Consider the following 20,082-nt stretch of genomic DNA (forward strand, 5'->3'; position numbering starts at 1 on the left):
GGTCTAACCAAGGTATATGGAGACCAGAACTGTGCACGGTGCTCCAAGTGTGGTCTAACCAAGGTATATGGAGACCAGAACTGTGCACGGTGCTCCAAGTGCGGTCTAACCAGGGTATATGGAGACCAGAACTGTGCACAGTGCTCCAAGTGCAGTCTAACCAAGGTAAATGGAGACCAGAACTGTGCACAGTGCTCCAAGTGTGGTCTAACCAGGGTATATGGAGACCAGAACTGTGCACAGTGCTCCAAGTGTGGTCTAACCAGGGTATATGGAGACCAGAACTGTGCACAGTGCTCCAAGTGTGGTCTAACCAAGGTATAGGGAGACCAGAACTGTGCACAGTGCTCCAAGTGTGGTTAACCAAGGTATAGGGAGACCAGAACTGTGCACAGTGCTCCAAGTGTGGTCTAACCAAGGTATATGGAGACCAGAACTGTGCACAGTGCTCCAAGTGTGGTCTAACCAAGGTATATGGAGACCAGAACTGTGCACAGTGCTCCAAGTGTGGTCTAACCAAGGTATATGGAGACCAGAACTGTGCACAGTGCTCCAAGTGTGGTTAACCAAGGTATAGGGAGACCAGAACTGTGCACGGTGCTCCAAGTGTGGTCTAACCAAGGTATATGGAGACCAGAACTGTGCACGGTGCTCCAAGTGTGGTCTAACCAAGGTATATGGAGACCAGAACTGTGCACAGTGCTCCAAGTGTGGTCTAACCAAGGTATATGGAGACCAGAACTGTGCACGGTGCTCCAAGTGTGGTCTAACCAAGGTATATGGAGACCAGAACTGTGCACGGTGCTCCAAGTGTGGTCTAACCAAGGTATATGGAGACCAGAACTGTGCATGGTGCTCCAAGTGTGGTCTAACCATGGTATATGGAGACCAGAACTGTGCACAGTGCTCCAAGTGTGGTCTAACCAAGGTATATGGAGACCAGAACTGTGCACAGTGCCCCAAGTGTGGTCTAACCAAGGTATATGGAGACCAGAACTGAGCACGGTGCTCCAAGTGCGGTCTAACCGAGGTATATAGAGACCAGAACTGTGCACAGTGCTCCAAGTGTGGTCTAACCAAGGTATATGGAGACCAGAACTGTGCACAGTGCTCCAAGTGTGGTCTAACCAAGGTATATGGAGACCAGAACTGTGCACAGTGCTCCAAGTGTGGTCTAACCAGGGTATATGGAGACCAGAACTGTGCACGGTGCTCCAACTGTGGTCTAACCAAGGTATATGGAGACCAGAACTGTGCACAGTGCTCCAAGTGTGGTCTAACCAAGGTATATGGAGACCAGAACTGTGCACGGTGCTCCAAGTGTGGTCTAACCAAGGTATATGGAGACCAGAACTGTGCACGGTACTCCTAATGTGGTCTAACCAAGGTATATGGAGACCAGAACTGTGCACGGTGCTCCAAGTGTGGTCTAACCGAGGTTCGATACAAGTTTAACATAAATTCCCTGCTTTCCAATTCTATCCCTCTAGAAATGAGCCCCAGTGGCTTGAGACTGAATCTATACTTTTACCAAGTAGTTGCAGCACTCACCTCCCTCTCGCTCTTCTCCAGAGCTTCCAGTTCGGTCTCCGAAAGCTTCGAACGCCTGTGGATTTCCAGGTTTTGCTGAAAGACAACAAGTTTAATTGCACCACTCTCTCATTCTCCACACGTTTGTTCGCCTTTAATGAACCCGACTCCAGAGATACAGCGAGCTCGACCGTCGATGGACAAACAGGCCACCGATTTCAACCGCTACCCCCTGACCCCCAGCCTCGTCTTACAAGGGGTCGGAGCGGCACCCGCTCCGGGTCGAGCGACCGGCGATCCGAGAACCGTTTCCGCAGGGCTCGTCGCCCCGCTCTCCCATGTTCGAGCTTGGGGATCATTTTGGGGGCGGGGGGGGGTCGTTCTGGATCCTGATTCCCCGAGGGGGTGATGAGGCGAGCGTCTGGTCCACTGCATCTTCAATAAAGAGCCGCCCCGCCATGCCCAATTTGGAGGTGAGCGGTCTGGCGCGCAGGCTGAACGCTGCGACACTGAGCTGCTGTGCCCTTGGCGTGGAGAGGCCGAGACCCGACCTCACTTTCGACAGCTCCCCGACATCACGGCTTGTAGTTGGGATTGGGGGTGCGGCAGCGGTCGGTATCTCTGGCCTGGAAAGGGGGGGGGGTGGCGTGGAAGGAATTGGGCAGCGCAGTCCTAGGAGAAGATGCCCTCGCCTGACTGTCCCCCTAAGCATTCATCAACTGTTTTACAACATGGAGGTCTAGTTGTGTCCTTCACTAGTTCCTGTTAAGAATGTCCTGAGCAAGCTGGGCCCGTGCCCGAGTATTTATACTCTCCCTGGACAGCGCCACCCGCAGGCCGCTCAGTATTGTTTCATAATTGGGCAGATGCACGGCAGATGCAGTATAATGTGGATAAATGCGAGGTTATCCACTTTGGATGTCAAAAACAGGAAGGCAGATTATTATCTGAATGGCAATAGATTGGGAGAAGGGGAAGTGCAACGAGACCTGGGTGTCCTTGTGCACCAGTCGCTGAAGGTAAGCATGCAGGTGCAGCAGGCGGTTAAGAAGGCAAATGGTATGTTGGCCTTCGTAGCGAGAGGATTCGAGTACAGGAGCAAGGATGTCTTGCTGCAGTTGTACAGGGCCTTGGTGAGACCACACCTTGAGTATTGTGTGCAGTTTTGGTCACCTTATCTGAGGAAGGATGTTCTTGCCATGGAGGGAGTGCAGCGAAGATTCACCAGACTGATACCTGGGATGGCAGGAATGACGTACGAGGAGAGATTGGGTCGATTGGGCTTATACTCGCTGGAGTTTAGAAGAATGAGAGGGGATCTCATTGAAACTTATAAAATTCTAACAGGACTGGACAGACTAGATGAGGAGGAATTTCTTCACCCAGAGAGTGGTGAACCTGTGGAATTCTCTACCACACAAGGCAGTTGAGGCCAATTCATTAAATATATTCAAGAAAGAGTTAGATATATTTCTTAAGGCTAAAGGGATCAAGGGATATGGGGAGAAGGCAGGGACAGGGTACTGAATTTGGATGATCAGCCATGATCTCATTGAATGGCGGAGCAGGCTCGAGGGGCCGAATGGCCGACTCCTGCTCCTATCTTCGATGTATCTAACGTCGTTCATGAATGAGTGATTCATGTACCCCATGGCCCGCTCACCTGTCAGACGCACAGTCAGACATGTCTTAAAGGGGAAGTCACCCGGGTACAGATAACCCAGTGACAGTCGAACCAGCAAGGGTTTTGAATGTCTTCCCGTACGGCGGAGGAGAGGGAGAGATGGCTCAGGGAGTTGACGGGTTTACCTTGTGAAGCTCGGAGAGCTGCTGGTGGCGGATGAGCGCCTCCTTGCTGGGGAACTGCCTCCTGCACAGGAGGCAGGCCAGCTTCTGCCAGTCGGTCAGCTTCTCCTCCTGGTCCTCCTCCTGGTCGTCCTCGCTGTCGCTCTCCCCGCTGTAGGCCGCCACCAGCCCTCGCAGCGGGCTCATCCTCTGGGGGCGAGCAGGAGGGAGAGAAACATAGGTCAGCACAGGCACCTGAATACAGCACGTGCAGCAACCCAACAGGGAATTCAGGGGAAACCGCTTTACCCAGAGAGTGAGGAGAATGTGGAACTCGCTACCACAGGGAGCGGTCGAGGGGAACAGCGTAGATGTATTTAAGGGGAAACTGGATAAACACATGAGGGGTAAAGGAATAGAAGGATATGGTGATGGGGGGAGAGAGAGGGGGAGGGGAGCGAGCGAGGGGGAGGGGAGCGAGCGAGGGGGAGGGGAGCGAGCGAAGGGGGGAGGGGGGCGAGCGAGGGGGAGGGGGGCGAGCGAGGGGGAGGGGGGCGAGCGAGGGGGAGGGGGGGCGAGCGAGGGGGAGGGGGGCGAGCGAGGGGGAGGGGGGCGAGCGAGGGGGGCGAGCGAGGGGGAGGGGGGCGAGCGAGGGGGAGGGGGGCGAGCGAGGAGGAGGGGAGCGAGCGAGGAGGAGGGGGAGGAGAGAGGGGGCGAGCGAGCGAACTGGGTGGGGGAAGAGAGGCCCGTACCCGACCCCATTGCTCTCCCTCATTTACTTGGTGAATTGCAAAGAGCCGATAGTTGGAGGAGCCACACTGCGGCGCTCGATCAGCAGAGCGACCCGTGCTGGCATCAGTCCAGCCCGCAGCCCGTTCGTGCGTCCCCGCGGCCGCAGCCCGTTCGTGCGCCGCATTATCAACGCTCGCTTGCCGTTTCCCGGCACTCTTGCCGCAGAACAGGAGCCCGCCTGTTCCGAACCATTAAAGTTAAATCTGCGCAACATTTCGATTCTCTCCGGGGGCTCCTACCGATCGACTGTCGTCGTCCCTCATCTTGTCGGTGGTGCGTTTGAAGTGCTCCATGATGACGTGCTGCCTCTCCGCCAGCGTGCTCTGGAAGGAAGAACCGGTTGAAGAAAATCATAATCAACTTTATTGTCATTGTTAGTGCACAGGTGCAGTACAACGAAATGTAGGCTTGCGGCTCCCGAGAGTGTACATTTAGATTAAGACATTTAAACATTCAACATTCATTTGGCTTGTAATACATTAACATAAAAGTAATAAAGTGCATTGGCAGATGTGCAGGCTTTAGTGTTTATTTGTGGAGTTCAGTAGGATGACAGCCCTGGGAAAGAAGCTGTTCCTAAATCTGGTCGTTCGGGTGCGAATGCATCTGTAGCGTCTCCCAGATGGCAGGAGGGCGAACAGACTGTGGCTGGGGTGGGTAGGGTCTTTGATGATGGTCCGTGACCTCCGTAAACAGGCGAGGGAGCGAGGAGACTGCGCCTCACGGGCGGGACAGGGTCGTGTGGGCCCCCACGCCCTCAGACCGGGGGGGGGGGGGGAAGGTTCCCATAGTTGTCTGATGCTGTTTATCTCGGCCTCGGTGAATGTCTGCACGGGCTGTTCCACCGCCAGTCCCGTCCGCCTTCGTGGGTAACCTGCCCACCACTTTCTTCACCCTCTGGGACGACGGGTTCCCTCGCCGCTCCCGCCCTTCCCCATTTCCCTTCTTGCTGTCTGATGTTTTAACTCCCACCCCCCGGGGGCGGGTGATCTGAACCCTTCACCGTAGCGAGCTGATCATCCCCTGCTCTGGCACACCAAGGGGCGGGATGTGGGCCTGCGATTCCCCCCACCCCACCCCCAGCACAGCTTGGTCAGGAGGGTATCAGGTTCCCCGTCCCTCCCTGTCCCAGGGTCTGGGGTGAGTCAGCTTATCGTGGGGGGGGGGGGGGGGGGTAAACAGGAGAGCTGGACACGGGGGCGCCGGACGACGGGGCGCAGGGCGACGGGGTTACTGAAGGGTGGGCTGTCAGAAGCGGACTCCGGGCGAGAGTCAGCATCTTGAGGAGAGGGAAGTGGAAGGTTGCTGGGCGGAGGTGGGGCGTTGGTGCTGTGTACCGGTGCTGAGAGAGGTCGGGCTGCACGGTGCTGTATACCAGGGACTGAGGGAGATCGGGCTGCATGGTGCTGGTTTTCGATTCCCCCACCGCCCCCGGGTACCTTTTTCTCCAGCATTGCGTAGCCAGCGTCGGCAGAGGCGGACTCGCGGCGGTCGTCATCTCGCATGTAGCTGAGTGGCTGGAAGCTGTTCTTGAAGTTCTCCTTCTGTTTATTGAGACTCTTGGCCCAGCGCTCCATGTCTTTGGCGATCTGTGAAGGGACACGCACATTGGGAACGGGTCCACACGCCCTATCACCCCGCTGCTCTGTGCAGGCCACAGATACAATTCGGGGTCCCCATCGGCCTCGGACTCCTCCTGAACCCAGTCACCGTCTGTCTGGGACGTTAGTAACTGCCTTAAACATCTGCAGTTACTTCAAACTTACTCGAGTAAGCTTACAACCTCAATCACACTTTCCTGCTCGATATCCAGTGAGGGTGCTGGGTGGGTGGAACATCGGATAAGGAGGAGGCCGTTCAGCCCCTCGAGCCTGTTACACAGGAACAGGAGGAGGCCGTTCAGCCCCCTCGAGCCTGTTACATTAGGAACAGGAGGAGGCCGTTCAGCCCCTCGAGCCTGTTACACAGGAACAGGAGGAGGCCGTTCAGCCCCCTTGAGCCTGTTACATTAGGAACAGGAGGAGGCCGTTCAGCCCCCTCGAGCCTGTTACATTAGGAACAGGAGGAGGCCGTTCAGCCCCTCGAGCCTGTTACACAGGAACAGGAGGAGGCCGTTCAGCCCCTCGAGCCTGTTACATTAGGAACAGGAGGAGGCCGTTCAGCCCCCTTGAGCCTGTTACATTAGGAACAGGAGGAGGCCGTTCAGCCCCCTCGAGCCTGTTACATTAGGAACAGGAGGATGCCATTCAGCCCCCGAGCCTGTTACATTAGGAACAGGTGGAGGCCGTTCAGCCCCTCGAGCCTGTTACATTAGGAACAGGAGGAGGCCGTTCAGCCCCCTCGAGCCTGTTACATTAGGAACAGGAGGAGGCCCCTCAGCCCCCTCGAGCCTGTTACATTAGGAACAGGAGGAGGCCGTTCAGCCCCCGAGCCTGTTACATTAGGAACAGGTGGAGGCCGTTCAGCCCCTCGAGCCTGTTACATTAGGAACAGGAAGAGGCCGTTCAGCCCCTCGAGCCTGTTACATTAGGAACAGGAGGAGGCCGTTCAGCCCCTCGAGCCTGTTACATTAGGAACAGGAGGAGGCCATTCAGCCCCCTCGAGCCTGTTACATTAGGAACAGGAGGAGGCCGTTCAGCCCCCTCGAGCCTGTTACATTAGGAACAGGAGGAGGCCGTTCAGCCCCCCTCGAGCCTGTTAGACCTCCAGGGATGATTACTATCCAGTGTCTCCCACCAGAGTTCACACGAGGTCAGCATTGTGCTCACCCGCGACGCCTCCCATAGTCGAACAGCCCACCAAAACCGTAGGCTCTCACATGGAAGAGTGACGCCTAGGTGGCGTATTAACGTGACAATGTACCCCCCAATCGATTCTGCTAACCCTCCCCCACCACCCCCCTCTCGGCACCCTGCGCCCAGTTCTCACCTGCTGGGCGGTCTTGTTCTTGGGTTTTTCCTTCTTCTCCTTGCCCTCCTTCAGGCCGGAGCCGAGGTCCTTGGGGTCGCCTCCCTGGTCGGGGGCCGGGAGGTAGGTCTGCTTGTCCCCGTCCCAGTACAGGTACTGCTGCGTCTGTTCATTATAGTAGTACTGCACATGAAAATATATACACAGAGAGCGCCATTAACCCGGGAGTCTTGCACCTGGCGTGTCACACATACGCACTGGGGGGGGGGGGGGGGCGGAGGTGAGGGAACAGCCACGCCAGCAGCTAGCTAGCCGAGGGAGGGGGCCGGTGAGGATCATGACCACCGAGCGCGAGGGATATTGAACTGTGGAGGCCTTCACAGCCGAGCCCGATCGGTTCCACTTCTGCCAAAGGGATCGCGGCCAGGATTGGGAAACCCTGGCTGATTTTTCCTTCCTGCTCCCCCCCCCACCCCGCCCTCTCCGTAGCACCGAAGCAGATTTCTCCACCCCGCCCCACCCACACCACCAACTCAGCACAGACCGGGAAACTGACCTGGTCTGCATTGGCCAGTGTCCCTACTTAAAGACATCTGCAACTGGCTCTCGGCGCACGGGTCACTCCTCCTTCCGCTGCCTGCCCTCACTCTCAAATCCCTGACAACGCCATGCAGTGGAGATTCCCCAGGATCCCGGGGGCTAAAAGGGTTAAATCCCGAGGACAGGTTGCACAGACTGGGCTTGTGTTCCCTCGAGTGTAGAAGATTAAGGGGTGATCTGATCGAGGTGTTTGAGATGATTAAAGGATCCGATTGGGTCGATCGAGAGAGAAACTATTTCCTCTGGTGGGGGGAGTCCAGAACAAGGGGGCAGAACCTTCAAATTAGAGCCAGGCCGTTCAGGGGTGATGTCAGGAAGGACTTCTTCACACAAAGGCTGGTGGAAATCTGGGACTCTCTCCCCCCCAAAGAGCTGTCGAGGCTGGGGGTCAATTGGAAATTTCAAAACTGAGATTGATAGATTTTTATTGGGTAAGGGGATTGAGGGATACGGAACCAAGGCGGGTAGATGGAGTTACGATACAGATCAGCCCTGATCTCACTGAATGGCGGGACAGGCTCAAGGGGCTGAACGGCCTCCTCCTGTTCCTAATGTAACAGGCTCGAGGGGGCAGAACGGCCTCCTCCTGTTCCTAATGTAACAGGCTCGAGGGGCTGAACGGCCTCCTCCTGTTCCTAATGTAACAGGCTCGAGGGGCTGAACAGCCTCCTCCTGTTCCTAATGTAACAGGCTCGAGGGGGCAGAACGGCCTCCTCCTGTTCCTAATGTAACAGGCTCGAGGGGGCAGAACGGCCTCCTCCTGTTCCTAATGTAACAGGCTCGAGGAGGCTGAACGGCCTCCTCCTGTTCCTAATGTAACAGGCTCGAGGGGCTGAACGGCCTCCTCCTGTTCCTAATGTAACAGGCTCAAGGGGCTGAATGGCCTCCTCCTGTTCCTAATGTAACAGGCTCGAGGGGGCTGAACGGCCTACTCCTGTTCCTAATGTAACAGGCTCGAGGGGCTGAACGGCCTCCTCTTGTTCCTAATGTAACAGGCTCGAGGGGGGCTGAACGGCCTCCTCCTGTTGCTGATTACACCCATGCCCTGTGGCCAGATACTGATGCTCCGGGGAGCCTCTGCCAGTGCTGCCCTCAGACGGGTCCTGGGACGACACTTCCCTCCAGCTTCCTAACCTCTTTTCAGGGAAGGGTTCAGTCTTCACGGGATGCAGGAACGGGGACGAGCGTGGGTGGGTGGGTGGGTGGGGGAAGGGTACAAACCCATGCCCGGACACTATGTGGGGCAGTGCCTCTCGACGCTCTGCACCAATTACAATACCCCTACTTAGAGATCAAGTCTACGGCAAAGAAACAGGCCATTCGGCCCCTCTGCTCCACACCAGCCTCCTCCCGCCCCTCCTCTTCTCACCCCTCCACCATATCCTTCTATTCCTCTCTCTCCCACATGGCAGCTGTCTCCCATTCTGCCAGCGCATTTCACACCTAATCTAGAGCCGTCTTTTGTCTCTCCACTAGTCCTATCACCATCTCGTCTCGTTTTGAATACCTCTTAATGTCTCTTCACCTCTTTTGTTCTCTCATCCCCATTCCCCAGCCCCCAAACTGGCCTTTTAATCTGTTTCATTTCCTGTGTTTTCCTCAGTTCTGACGAAGGGTTTCGACCTGAAATGTTGACTCTATTTCTCTCTCCATGGATGTTGCCCCGGCCTGCTGAGTTTTACCAGCGTCTTCTGTTGTTAATTCTAACCAATTTAAGGCCATTTACCCAACGCTAGTTAAACTGCCGACTTAAGGGGCATTCATAGAAACATAGAAGATAGGAGCAGGAGTCGGCCATTCGGCCCCTCGAGCCTGCTCCGCCATTCAATGAGATCATGGCTGATCATCCAAACTCAGTACCCTGTCCCTGCTTTCTCCCCATATCCCTTGATCCCTTTAGCCTTAAGAAATATATCCAACTCCTTCTTGAATATATTTAATGAATTGGCCTCCACTGCCTTCTGTGGTAGAGAATTCCACAGGTTCACCACTCTCTGGGTGAAGAAATTCCTCCTCATCTCTGTCCTAAATGGCTCACCCCTTATCCTTAGACTGTGACCCCTGGTTCTGGACTCCCCCGCCATTGGGAACATCCTTCCTGCATCTAGTCTGTCCAGTCCTGTTAGAATTTTATAAGTTTCAATGAGATCCCCTCTCATTCTTCTAAACTCCAGCGAATATAAGCCCAATCGACCCAATCTCTCCTCATACGTCATTCCTGCCATCCCAGGTATCAGTCTGGTGAACCTTCGCTGCACTCCCTCCATGGCAAGAACATCCTTCCTCAGATAAGGCGACCAAAACTGCACACAATACTCAAGGTGTGGTCTCACCAAGGCCCTGTACAACTGCAGCAAGACATCCTTGTTCCTGTACTCGAACCCTCTCGCTACGAAGGCCAACACACCATTTGCCTTCTTAACTGCCTGCTGCACCTGCATGCTTACCTTCAGCGACTGGTGCACAAGGACACCCGGGTCTCGTTGCACTTCCCCTTCTCCCAATCTATTGCCATTCAGATAATAATCTGCCTTCCTGTTTTTGCCACCAAAGTGGATAACCTCGCATTTATCCACATTATATTGCATCTGCCATGCTTCTGCCCAATCACCCAACCTGTCCTAATCATGCTGGACAGGATGAGTCCTCCACTTTCTGAGCAGTATAGCGCGCCGTGCGTGGCGCATCAGAGAACAGCGAGCAGTACGACGGGAAACAGCGCCACAGGTGGTCTGCCAGGCCGCGGAGTGGGCCCACGGGCAGGGGTCAAGGCCCTCGGAGAGGAGGGGCGAGCGGAGCGATGGGTTTTTTTTTTTTGCACTGGCGAGTCAAGCGGCGCAGGGGGCCAGGCTTGGTGGAGACCGGTCGATCGCTCCCTGCCTGTTAATCTTGTGCGTTAGTATAGCCCGACATCCCCGACCCCCCTCCCGCCCCCGCTGGAGATAAAGTCCCACTTTACCTGCGAGTTCGGGTCGTAGTAGAGTCCGGTCTGCGGGTCGTAGTAAAACCCCGACATTTCGTCGTAATGATACGTGGAGACGTCAGGGACGGCTGTGGAGAAACGAGGCGCCGGGATCAACAGTGTTTCTTTTTGAATTGACTTCGATTCGCGTCCCAGCTTGGGCCGGCTGCTGGAGGGCAGTCCTGTGAGTGTCAGTCGCCCCCCTGGTCTCTTGCCTGAGGAAGCGCTCTCCACGCATCAACTCGCATTTCTCCAGCGCCTTTCACCACCTCAGGACGTCCCAAAGCGCTTTACAGCCAATGAAGGACTTTTTTTGAACTGTGGTCACTTATCATGTGGGAAACGTGGCAGCCAATTTGCGCACAGCAAGCTCCCACAAACAGCAATGTGAGAAATGACCAGATCATCTGTTTTTAGTGATGTTGGTTGAGGGATAAATAATGGCCCCAGGACACCGGGGAGAACTCCCCCCTGCTCTTCTTCCAATAGTGGCCGTGGGATCTTTTACATCCACCTGAGAGGGCAGTACGGCGCTCCCTCAGTACCGCCCCTCCGACAGTGCGGCGCTCCCTCAGTACCGCCTTTCCGACAGTGCGGCGTTCCCTCAATACCGTCCCTCTGACAGTGCGGCGCTCCCTCAGTACCGCCCCTCCGACAGTGCGGCGCTCCCTCAGGACCGCCCCTCCGACAGTGCGACGCTCCCTCAGTACCGCCTTTCCGACAGTGCGGCGCTCCCTCAGTACCGTCCCTCCGACAGTGCGGCGCCCCCTCAGTACCGCCCCTCCGACAGTGCGGCGCTCCCTCAGTACCGCCCCTCCGACAGTGCGGCGCTCCCTCAGTACCGTCCCTCCGACAGTGCGGCGCCCCCTCAGTACCGCCCCTCCGACAGTGCGGCGCTCCCTCAGTACCGCCTTTCCGACAGTGCGGCGCTCCCTCAGTACCGCCCCTCCGACAGTGCGGCGCTCCCTCAGTACCGCCCCTCCGACAGTGCGGCGCCCCCTCAGTACCGCCCCTCCGACAGTGCGGCGCTCCCTCAGTACCGCCCCTCCGACAGTGCGGCGCTCCCTCAGTACCGCCCCTCCGACAGTGCGGCGCTCCCTCAGTACCGCCCCTCCGACAGTGCGGCCCCCTCAGTACTGCCCCTCCGACAGTGCGGCGCTCCCTCAGTACCGCCCCTCCGACAGTGCGGCGCTCCCTCAGCACCGCCCCTCCGACAGTGCAGCGCTCCCTCAGTACTACCCCTCCGACAGTGCGGCGCTCCCTTGCCGCCACCCCTCCGACAGTGCGGCGCTCCCTCAGTACCGTCCCTCCGACAGTGCGGCGCTCCCTCAGTACTGCACTGGGAGTGTCAGCCTCGATTCTTGTGCTCGAGTCTTTGGAGTGGGACTTCTGACGCAGGCGAGGGTGCTACCCACCGAGCCTGGGCAATCACAGCCGAGACCAAACCCCCAGTGTCCACACAGATGCGCACGCACGCACGCCATCAAATAACACAACGCAGCATGGACCAGGGATCGAAGCGGACACCTTCCATACTCGAGGGAATACAAGCCAAGGTTACGCAATCATTCCTCATAATTTAACCCTCTAAGGTCCCGGGTCTCATTGTGGTGAGCCTGCGCTGCGCCCCATCCAAGGCCAGTACACCTTTCCCTGAGGCGGTTGTACTCACGGTACTGCGTGTAGTCCTGGGTGCCGGTGGTGGAGCTGGCCGCGGGCTGGGCGCTGCTGTTTGCCGTCGCCGCTTGGTCGGTGTTGAGCTGGGGCTGAGCCACGATCTCCACCTTCTGGCTCACCGGAGGCCGTGAGATCTGCGGCGACTGAAAAGGGACAAGTGAGTGAGCGGGTAAGAGTGAGGTTTACACTGGGATCCCGGACTTCGCTCAAGTGTAGAAGACTGAGAACATCGAGGTGTTTGAGATGATTGAAGGAGTCGATCGGGTCGATCGAGAGAGAAACTATTTCCTCTGGTGGGGGGAGTCCAGAACAAGGGGGCAGAACCTTCAAATTAGAGCCAGGCCGCTCAGGGGTGATGTCAGGAAGCACTTCTCCACACAAAGGCTGGTGGGAATCTGGAACTCTCTCCCCCAAAAGAGCTGTCGAGGCCGGGGGTCAATTGGAAATTCCAAAACCGAGATTGATAGATTTTTGTTGGGTAAGGGGATTGAGGGATACGGAACCAAGGCGGGGAGATGGAGTTAAGAGACAGATCAGCCGTGATCTCATTCAATGGTGGAACAGGCTCGAGGGGGCTGAACGGCCTCCTCCTGTTCCTAATGTAACAGGCTCGAGGGGCTGAGCGGCCTCCTCCTGTTCCTAATGTAACAGGCTCGAGGGGGCTGAACGGCCTCCTCCTGTTCCTAATGTAACAGGCTCGAGGGGCTGAACGGCCTCCTCCTGTTCCTAATGCAACAGGCTCGAGGGGGCTGAATGGCTTCCTCCTGTTCCTAATGTAACAGGCTCGAGGGGGCTGAACGGCCTCCTCCTGTTCCTAATGTAACAGGCTCGAGGGGCTGAATGGCCTCCTCCTGTTCCTAATGTAACAGGCTCGAGGGGCTGAATGGTCTCCTCCTGTTCCTAATGTAACAGGCTCGAGGGGGCTGAACGGCCTCCTCCTGTTCCTAATGTAACAGGCTCGAGGGGGCTGAACGGCCTCCTCCTGTTCCTAATGTAACAGGCTCGAGGGGCTCAACGGCCTCCTCCTGTTCCTAATGTAACACGCTCGAGGGGACTGAACGGCCTCCTCCTGTTCCTAATGTAACAGGCTCGAGGGGACTGAACGGCCTCCTCCTGTTCCTAATGTAACAGGCTCGAGGGGGCTGAACGGCCTCCTCCTGTTCCTAATGTAACAGGCTCGAGGGGACTGAACGGCCTCCTCCTGTTCCTAATGTAACAGGCTCGAGGGGCTGAACGGCCTCCTCCTGTTCCTAATGTAACAGGCTCGAGGGGGCTGAACGGCCTCCTCCTGTTCCTAATGTAACAGGCTCGAGGGGCTGAACGGCCTCCTCCTGTTCCTAATGTAACAGGCTCGAGGGGGCTGAACGGCCTCCTCCTGTTCCTAATGTAACAGGCTCGAGGGGCTGAACGGCCTCCTCCTGTTCCTAATGTAACAGGCTCAAGGGGGCTGAACGGCCTCCTCCTGTTCCTAATGCAACAGGCTCGAGGGGCTGAACGGCCTCCTCCTGTTCCTAATGTAACAGGCTCGAGGGGGCTGAACGGCCTCCTCCTGTTCCTAATGTAACAGGCTCGAGGGGGCGGAATGGCCTCCTCCTGTTCCTAATGTAACAGGCTCGAGGGGCTGAACGGCCTCCTCCTGTTCCTAATGTAACAGGCTCGAGGGGCTGAATGGCCTCCTCCTGTTCCTAATGTAACAGGCTCGAGGGGGCTGAACGGCCTCCTCCTGTTCCTAATGTAACAGGCTCGAGGGGCTCAACGGCCTCCTCCTGTTCCTAATGTAACAGGCTCGAGGGGACTGAACGGCCTCCTCCTGTTCCTAATGTAACAGGCTCGAGGGGACTGAACGGCCTCCTCCTGTTCCTAATGTAACAGGCTCGAGGGGGCTGAACGGCCTCCTCCTGTTCCTAATGTAACAGGCTCGAGGGGCTGAATGGCCTCCTCCTGTTCCTAATGTAACAGGCTCGAGGGGCTGAACGGCCTCCTCCTGTTCCTAATGTAACAGGCTCGAGGGGGCTGAACGGCCTCCTCCTGTTCCTAATGTAACAGGCTCCAGGGGACTGAACGGCCTCCTCCTGTTCCTAATGTAACAGGCTCGAGGGGCTGAACGGCCTCCTCCTGTTCCTAATGTAACAGGCTCGAGGGGACTGAACGGCCTCCTCCTGTTCCTAATTTAACAGGCTCGAGGGGCTGAACGGCCTCCTCCTGTTCCAAATGTAACAGGCTCGAGGGGACTGAACGGCCTCCTCCTGTTCCTAATGTAACAGGCTCGAGGGGCTGAACGGCCTCCTCCTGTTCCTAATGTAACAGGCTCGAGGGGACTGAACGGCCTCCTCCTGTTCCTAATTTAACAGGCTCGAGGGGCTGAACGGCCTCCTCCTGTTCCTAATGTAACAGGCTCGAGGGGACTGAACGGCCTCCTCCTGTTCCTAATGTAACAGGCTCGAGGGGGCTGAATGGCCTCCTCCTGTTCCTAATGTAACAGGCTCGAGGGGCTGAACGGCCTCCTCCTGTTCCAAATGTAACAGGCTCGAGGGGCTGAACGGCCTCCTCCTGTTCCTAATGTAACAGGCTCGAGGGGGCGGAACGGCCTCCTCCTGTTCCTAATGTAACAGGCTCGAGGGGCTGAACGGCCTCCTCCTATACCAATAGGGGGGGGGGGGGGGGGAAGGCACAGAGAGGGGGAGACAAGAGAACAGTCGAGCTGTGCGGCCTGTTCACATTATCGCGCAAAACTTCAGTTAGTCCGGAGCTGTGCGGCTGCAGACGTTGTGCAGCCTCCGCTCAGTGCTGCCCCTCCAACAGTGCAGGATTGAACACCTCTGTCCCCGACCCCCACCCCCTCAAACACCGCGCCAGCCAGCCGAGCGGCGCAGGGCCCTACCTGTGTGGTGCGCGTGCTGTCCGACGAGGTGCTCGGCGTCTTCTGGTACAGTTGTGGAGCAGCCTGCGTCTGAACTGACTGCAGGAACGACTGCGGGCTGGGGAGGGGGTCGACTCCGGGAACGGCCGGCTCCGAAGAGCTTTCCGATGCTGCAAGTAAATACAATCAACTCAATACTTTGGCTCATCAGGGCAGGTACAGCACGAGTTAGATACAGAGTACAGCTCCCTCTACACTGTCCCATCAAACACTCCCAGGGCAGGTACAGCACGGGTTAGATACAGAGTAAAGCTCCCTCTACACTGTCCCATCAAACACTCCCAGGGCAGGTACAGCACGGGGTTAGATACAGAGTAAAGCTCCCTCTACACTGTCCCCATCAAACACTCCCAGGGCAGGTACAGCACAGGTTAGATACAGAGTAAAGCTCCCTCTACACTGCCCCATCAAACACTCCCAGGGCAGGTACAGCACGGGTTAGATACAGAGTACAGCTCCCTCTGCACTGTCCCCATCAAACACTCCCAGGGCAGGTACAGCACGGGGTTAGACACAGAGTAAAGCTCCCTCTACACTGTCCCATCAAACACTCGCAGGGCAGGTACAGCACGGGTTAGATACAGAGTAAAGCTCCCTCTACACTGTCCCCATCAAACACTCCCAGGGCAGGTACAGCATGGGTTAGATACAGAGTAAAGCTCCCTCTACACTGTCCCCATCAAACACTCCCAGGGCAGGTACAGCACGGGTTAGATGCAGAGTAAAGCTCCCTCTACACTGTCCCCATCAAACACTCGCAGGGCAGGGACAGCACGGGTTAGATACAGAGTAAAGCTCCCTCTACACTGTCCCATCAAACACTCCCAGGGCAGGTACAGCACGGGTTAGATACAGAATAAAGCTCCCTCTGCACTGTCCCCATCAAACACTCCCAGGGCAGGTACAGCACGGGTTAGATACAGAGTAAAGCTCCCTCTACACTGTCCCATCAAACACTCCCAGGGCAGGTACAGCACGGGTTAGATACAGAGTAAAGCACCCTCTACACTGTCCCATCAAACACTCCCAGGGCAGGTACAGCACGGGTTAGATACAGAGTAAATCTCTCTACACTGTCCCATCAAACACTCCCAGGGCAGGTACAGCACGGGTTAGATACAGAGTAAAGCTCCCTCAACACTGTCCCATCAAACATTCCCAGGGCAGGTACAGCACGGGTTAGATACAGAGTAAATCTCTCTACACTGTCCCATCAAACACTCCCAGGGCAGGTACAGCACGGGGTTAGATACAGAGTAACGCTCCCTCAACACTGTCCCATCAAACACTCCCAGGGCAGGTACAGCACGGGTTAGATACAGAGTAAAGCTCCCTCTACACTGTCCCCATCAAACACTCCCAGGGCAGGTACAGCACGGGTTAGATACAGAGTAAATCTCTCTACACTGTCCCATCAAACACTCCCAGGGCAGGTACAGCACGGGTTAGATACAGAGTAAATCTCTCTACACTGTCCCCATCAAACACTCCCAGGGCAGGTACAGCACGGGTTAGATACAGAGTAAAGCTCCCTCTACACTGTCCCCATCAAACACTCCCAGGGCAGGTACAGCACGGGTTAGATACAGAGTAAAGCTCCCTCTACACTGTCCCATCAAACACTCCCAGGGCAGGTACAGCACGGGTTAGATACAGAGTAAAGCTCCCTCTACACTGTCCCATCAAACACTCCCAGGGCAGGTACAGCACGGGTTAGATACAGAGTAAAGCTCCCTCTACACTGTCCCATCAAACACTCCCAGGGCAGGTACAGCACGGGTTAGATACAGAGTAAAGCTCCCTCTACACTGTCCCATCAAACACTCCCAGGGCAGGTACAGCACGGGTTAGATACAGAGTAAAGCTCCCTCTACACTGTCCCATCAAACACTCCCAGGGCAGGTACAGCACGGGTTAGATACAGAGTAAATCTCTCTACACTGTCCCATCAAACACTCCCAGGGCAGGTACAGCACGGGTTAGATACAGAGTAAAGCTCCCTCTACACTGTCCCCATCAAACACTCCCAGGGCAGGTACAGCACGGGTTAGATACAGAGTAAATCTCTCTACACTGTCCCATCAAACACTCCCAGGGCAGGTACAGCACGGGTTAGATACAGAGTAAAGCTCCCTCTACACTGTCCCCACAAACACTCCCAGGCCAGGTACAGCACGGGTTAGATACAGAGTAAAGCTCCCTCTACACTGTCCCCATCAAACACTCCCAGGGCAGGTACAGCACGGGTTAGATACAGAGTAAAGCTCCCTCTGCACTGTCCCATCAAACACTCCCAGGGCAGGTACAGCACGGGTTAGATACAGAGTAAAGCTCCCTCTACACTGTCCCATCAAACACTCCCAGGGCAGGTACAGCACGGGTTAGATACAGAGTAAAGCTCCCTCTACACTGTCCCCATCAAACACTCCAGGGCAGGTACAGCATGGGTTAGATACAGAGTAAAGCTCCCTCTACACTGTCCCCATCAAACACTCCCAGGGCAGGTACAGCACGGGTTAGATACAGAGTAAAGCTCCCTCTGCACTGTCCCCATCAAACACTCCCAGGGCAGGTACAGCATGGGTTAGATACAGAGTAAAGCTCCCTCTACACTGTCCCCATCAAACACTCCCAGGGCAGGTACAGCACAGGGTTAGATACAGAGTAAAGCTCCCTCTACACTGTCCCCATCAAACACTCCCAGGGCAGGTACAGCACGGGTTAGATACAGAGTAAAGCTCCCTCTACACTGTCCCATCAAACACTCCCAGGGCAGGTACAGCACGGGTTAGATACACAGTAAAGCTCCCTCCACACTGTCCCATCAAACACTCCCAGGGCAGGTACAGCACGGGTTAGATACAGAGTAAAGCGCCCTCTACACTGTCCCATCAAACACTCCCAGGGCAGGTACAGCACGGGTTAGATACAGAGTAAAGCTCCCTCTACACTGTCCCCATCAAACACTCCCAGGGCAGGTACAGCACGGGTTAGATACAGAGTAAAGCTCCCTCTACACTGTCCCATCAAACACTCCCAGGGCAGGTACAGCACGGGTTAGATACAGAGTAAAGCTCCCTCTACACTGTCCCATCAAACACTCCCAGGGCAGGTACAGCACGGGTTAGATACAGAGCAAAGCTCCCTCTACACTGTCCCATCAAACACTCCCAGGGCAGGTACAGCACGGGTTAGATACAGAGTAAAGCTCCCTCTACACTGTCCCATCAAACACTCCCAGGGCAGGTACAGCACGGGTTAGATACAGAGTAAATCTCTCTACACTGTCCCATCAAACACTCCCAGGGCAGGTACAGCACGGGTTAGATACAGAGTAAAGCTCCCTCTACACTGTCCCCATCAAACACTCCCAGGGCAGGTACAGCACGGGTTAGATACAGAGTAAATCTCTCTACACTGTCCCATCAAACACTCCCAGGGCAGGTACAGCACGGGTTAGATACAGAGTAAAGCTCCCTCTACACTGTCCCCATCAAACACTCCCAGGCCAGGTACAGCACGGGTTAGATACAGAGTAAAGCTCCCTCTACACTGTCCCCATCAAACACTCCCAGGGCAGGTACAGCACGGGTTAGATACAGAGTAAAGCTCCCTCTGCACTGTCCCATCAAACACTCCCAGGGCAGGTACAGCACGGGTTAGATACAGAGTAAAGCTCCCTCTACACTGTCCCATCAAACACTCCCAGGGCAGGTACAGCACGGGTTAGATACAGAGTAAAGCTCCCTCTACACTGTCCCCATCAAACACTCCCAGGGCAGGTACAGCATGGGTTAGATACAGAGTAAAGCTCCCTCTACACTGTCCCCATCAAACACTCCCAGGGCAGGTACAGCACGGGTTAGATACAGAGTAAAGCTCCCTCTACACTGTCCCCATCAAACACTCCCAGGGCAGGTACAGCAAGGGTTAGATACAGAGTAAAGCTCCCTCTACACTGTCCCCATCAAACACTCCCAGGGCAGGTACAGCACAGGGTTAGATACAGAGTAAAGCTCCCTCTACACTGTCCCCATCAAACACTCCCAGGGCAGGTACAGCACGGGTTAGATACAGAGTAAAGCTCCCTCTACACTGTCCCCATCAAACACTCCCAGGGCAGGTACAGCATGGGTTAGATACAGAGTAAAGCTCCCTCTACACTGTCCCATCAAACACTCCCAGGGCAGGTACAGCACGGGTTAGATACAGAGTAAAGCTCCCTCTACACTGTCCCATCAAACACTCCCAGGGCAGGTACAGCACGGGTTAGATACAGAGTAAAGCTCCCTCTACACTGTCCCATCAAACACTCCCAGGGCAGGTACAGCACGGGTTAGATACAGAGTAAAGCTCCCTCTACACTGTCCCATCAAACACTCCCAGGGCAGGTACAGCACGGGTTAGATACAGAGTAAAGCTCCCTCTACACTGTCCCATCAAACACTCCCAGGGCAGGTACAGCACGGGTTAGATACAGAGTAAAGCTCCCTCTACACTGTCCCATCAAACACTCCCAGGGCAGGTACAGCACGGGTTAGATACAGAGTAAAGCTCCCTCTACACTGTCCCATCAAACACTCCCAGGGCAGGTACAGCACGGGTTAGATACAGAGTAAAGCTCCCTCTACACTGTCCCATCAAACACTCCCAGGGCAGGTACAGCACGGGTTAGATACAGAGTAAAGCTCCCTCTACACTGTCCCATCAAACACTCCCAGGGCAGGTACAGCACGGGTTAGATACAGAGTAAAGCTCCTCTACACTGTCCCCATCAAACACTCCAGGGCAGGTACAGCACGGGTTAGATACAGAGTAAAGCTCCCTCTACACTGTCCCATCAAACACTCCAGGGCAGGTACAGCACGGGTTAGATACAGAGTAAAGCTCCTCTACACATGTCCCCATC

General features: G+C 55.8%; 1 protein-coding gene across 7 annotated transcripts in view; it reads right to left on the reverse strand.

The window, feature by feature from the left end:
- rbm10 (RNA binding motif protein 10) overlaps window positions 1-20,082 on the reverse strand; it is a 137,013-nt gene that overhangs the window by 3,479 nt on the left and 113,452 nt on the right. For all 7 annotated transcript variants that reach the window (XM_085978886.1, XM_085978883.1, XM_085978887.1 and 4 more), the window contains 8 exons: window positions 15,135-15,283; window positions 12,249-12,396; window positions 10,574-10,665; window positions 7,036-7,197; window positions 5,547-5,696; window positions 4,347-4,430; window positions 3,340-3,525; window positions 1,552-1,626 (listed from right to left, as the gene is read on the reverse strand). In XM_085978886.1, coding sequence (XP_085835012.1) covers window positions 1,552-1,626; window positions 3,340-3,525; window positions 4,347-4,430; window positions 5,547-5,696; window positions 7,036-7,197; window positions 10,574-10,665; window positions 12,249-12,396; window positions 15,135-15,283 — 1,046 coding nt within the window. The remainder of the gene's footprint in view (window positions 1-1,551; window positions 1,627-3,339; window positions 3,526-4,346; window positions 4,431-5,546; window positions 5,697-7,035; window positions 7,198-10,573; window positions 10,666-12,248; window positions 12,397-15,134; window positions 15,284-20,082) is intronic.

This window comes from Somniosus microcephalus, unplaced genomic scaffold (assembly GCF_052327205.1).
Source record: "Somniosus microcephalus isolate GS21.2 unplaced genomic scaffold, FLI_Smic_1.0 unresolved_chr7, whole genome shotgun sequence".
Taxonomy (NCBI): domain Eukaryota; kingdom Metazoa; phylum Chordata; class Chondrichthyes; order Squaliformes; family Somniosidae; genus Somniosus; species Somniosus microcephalus.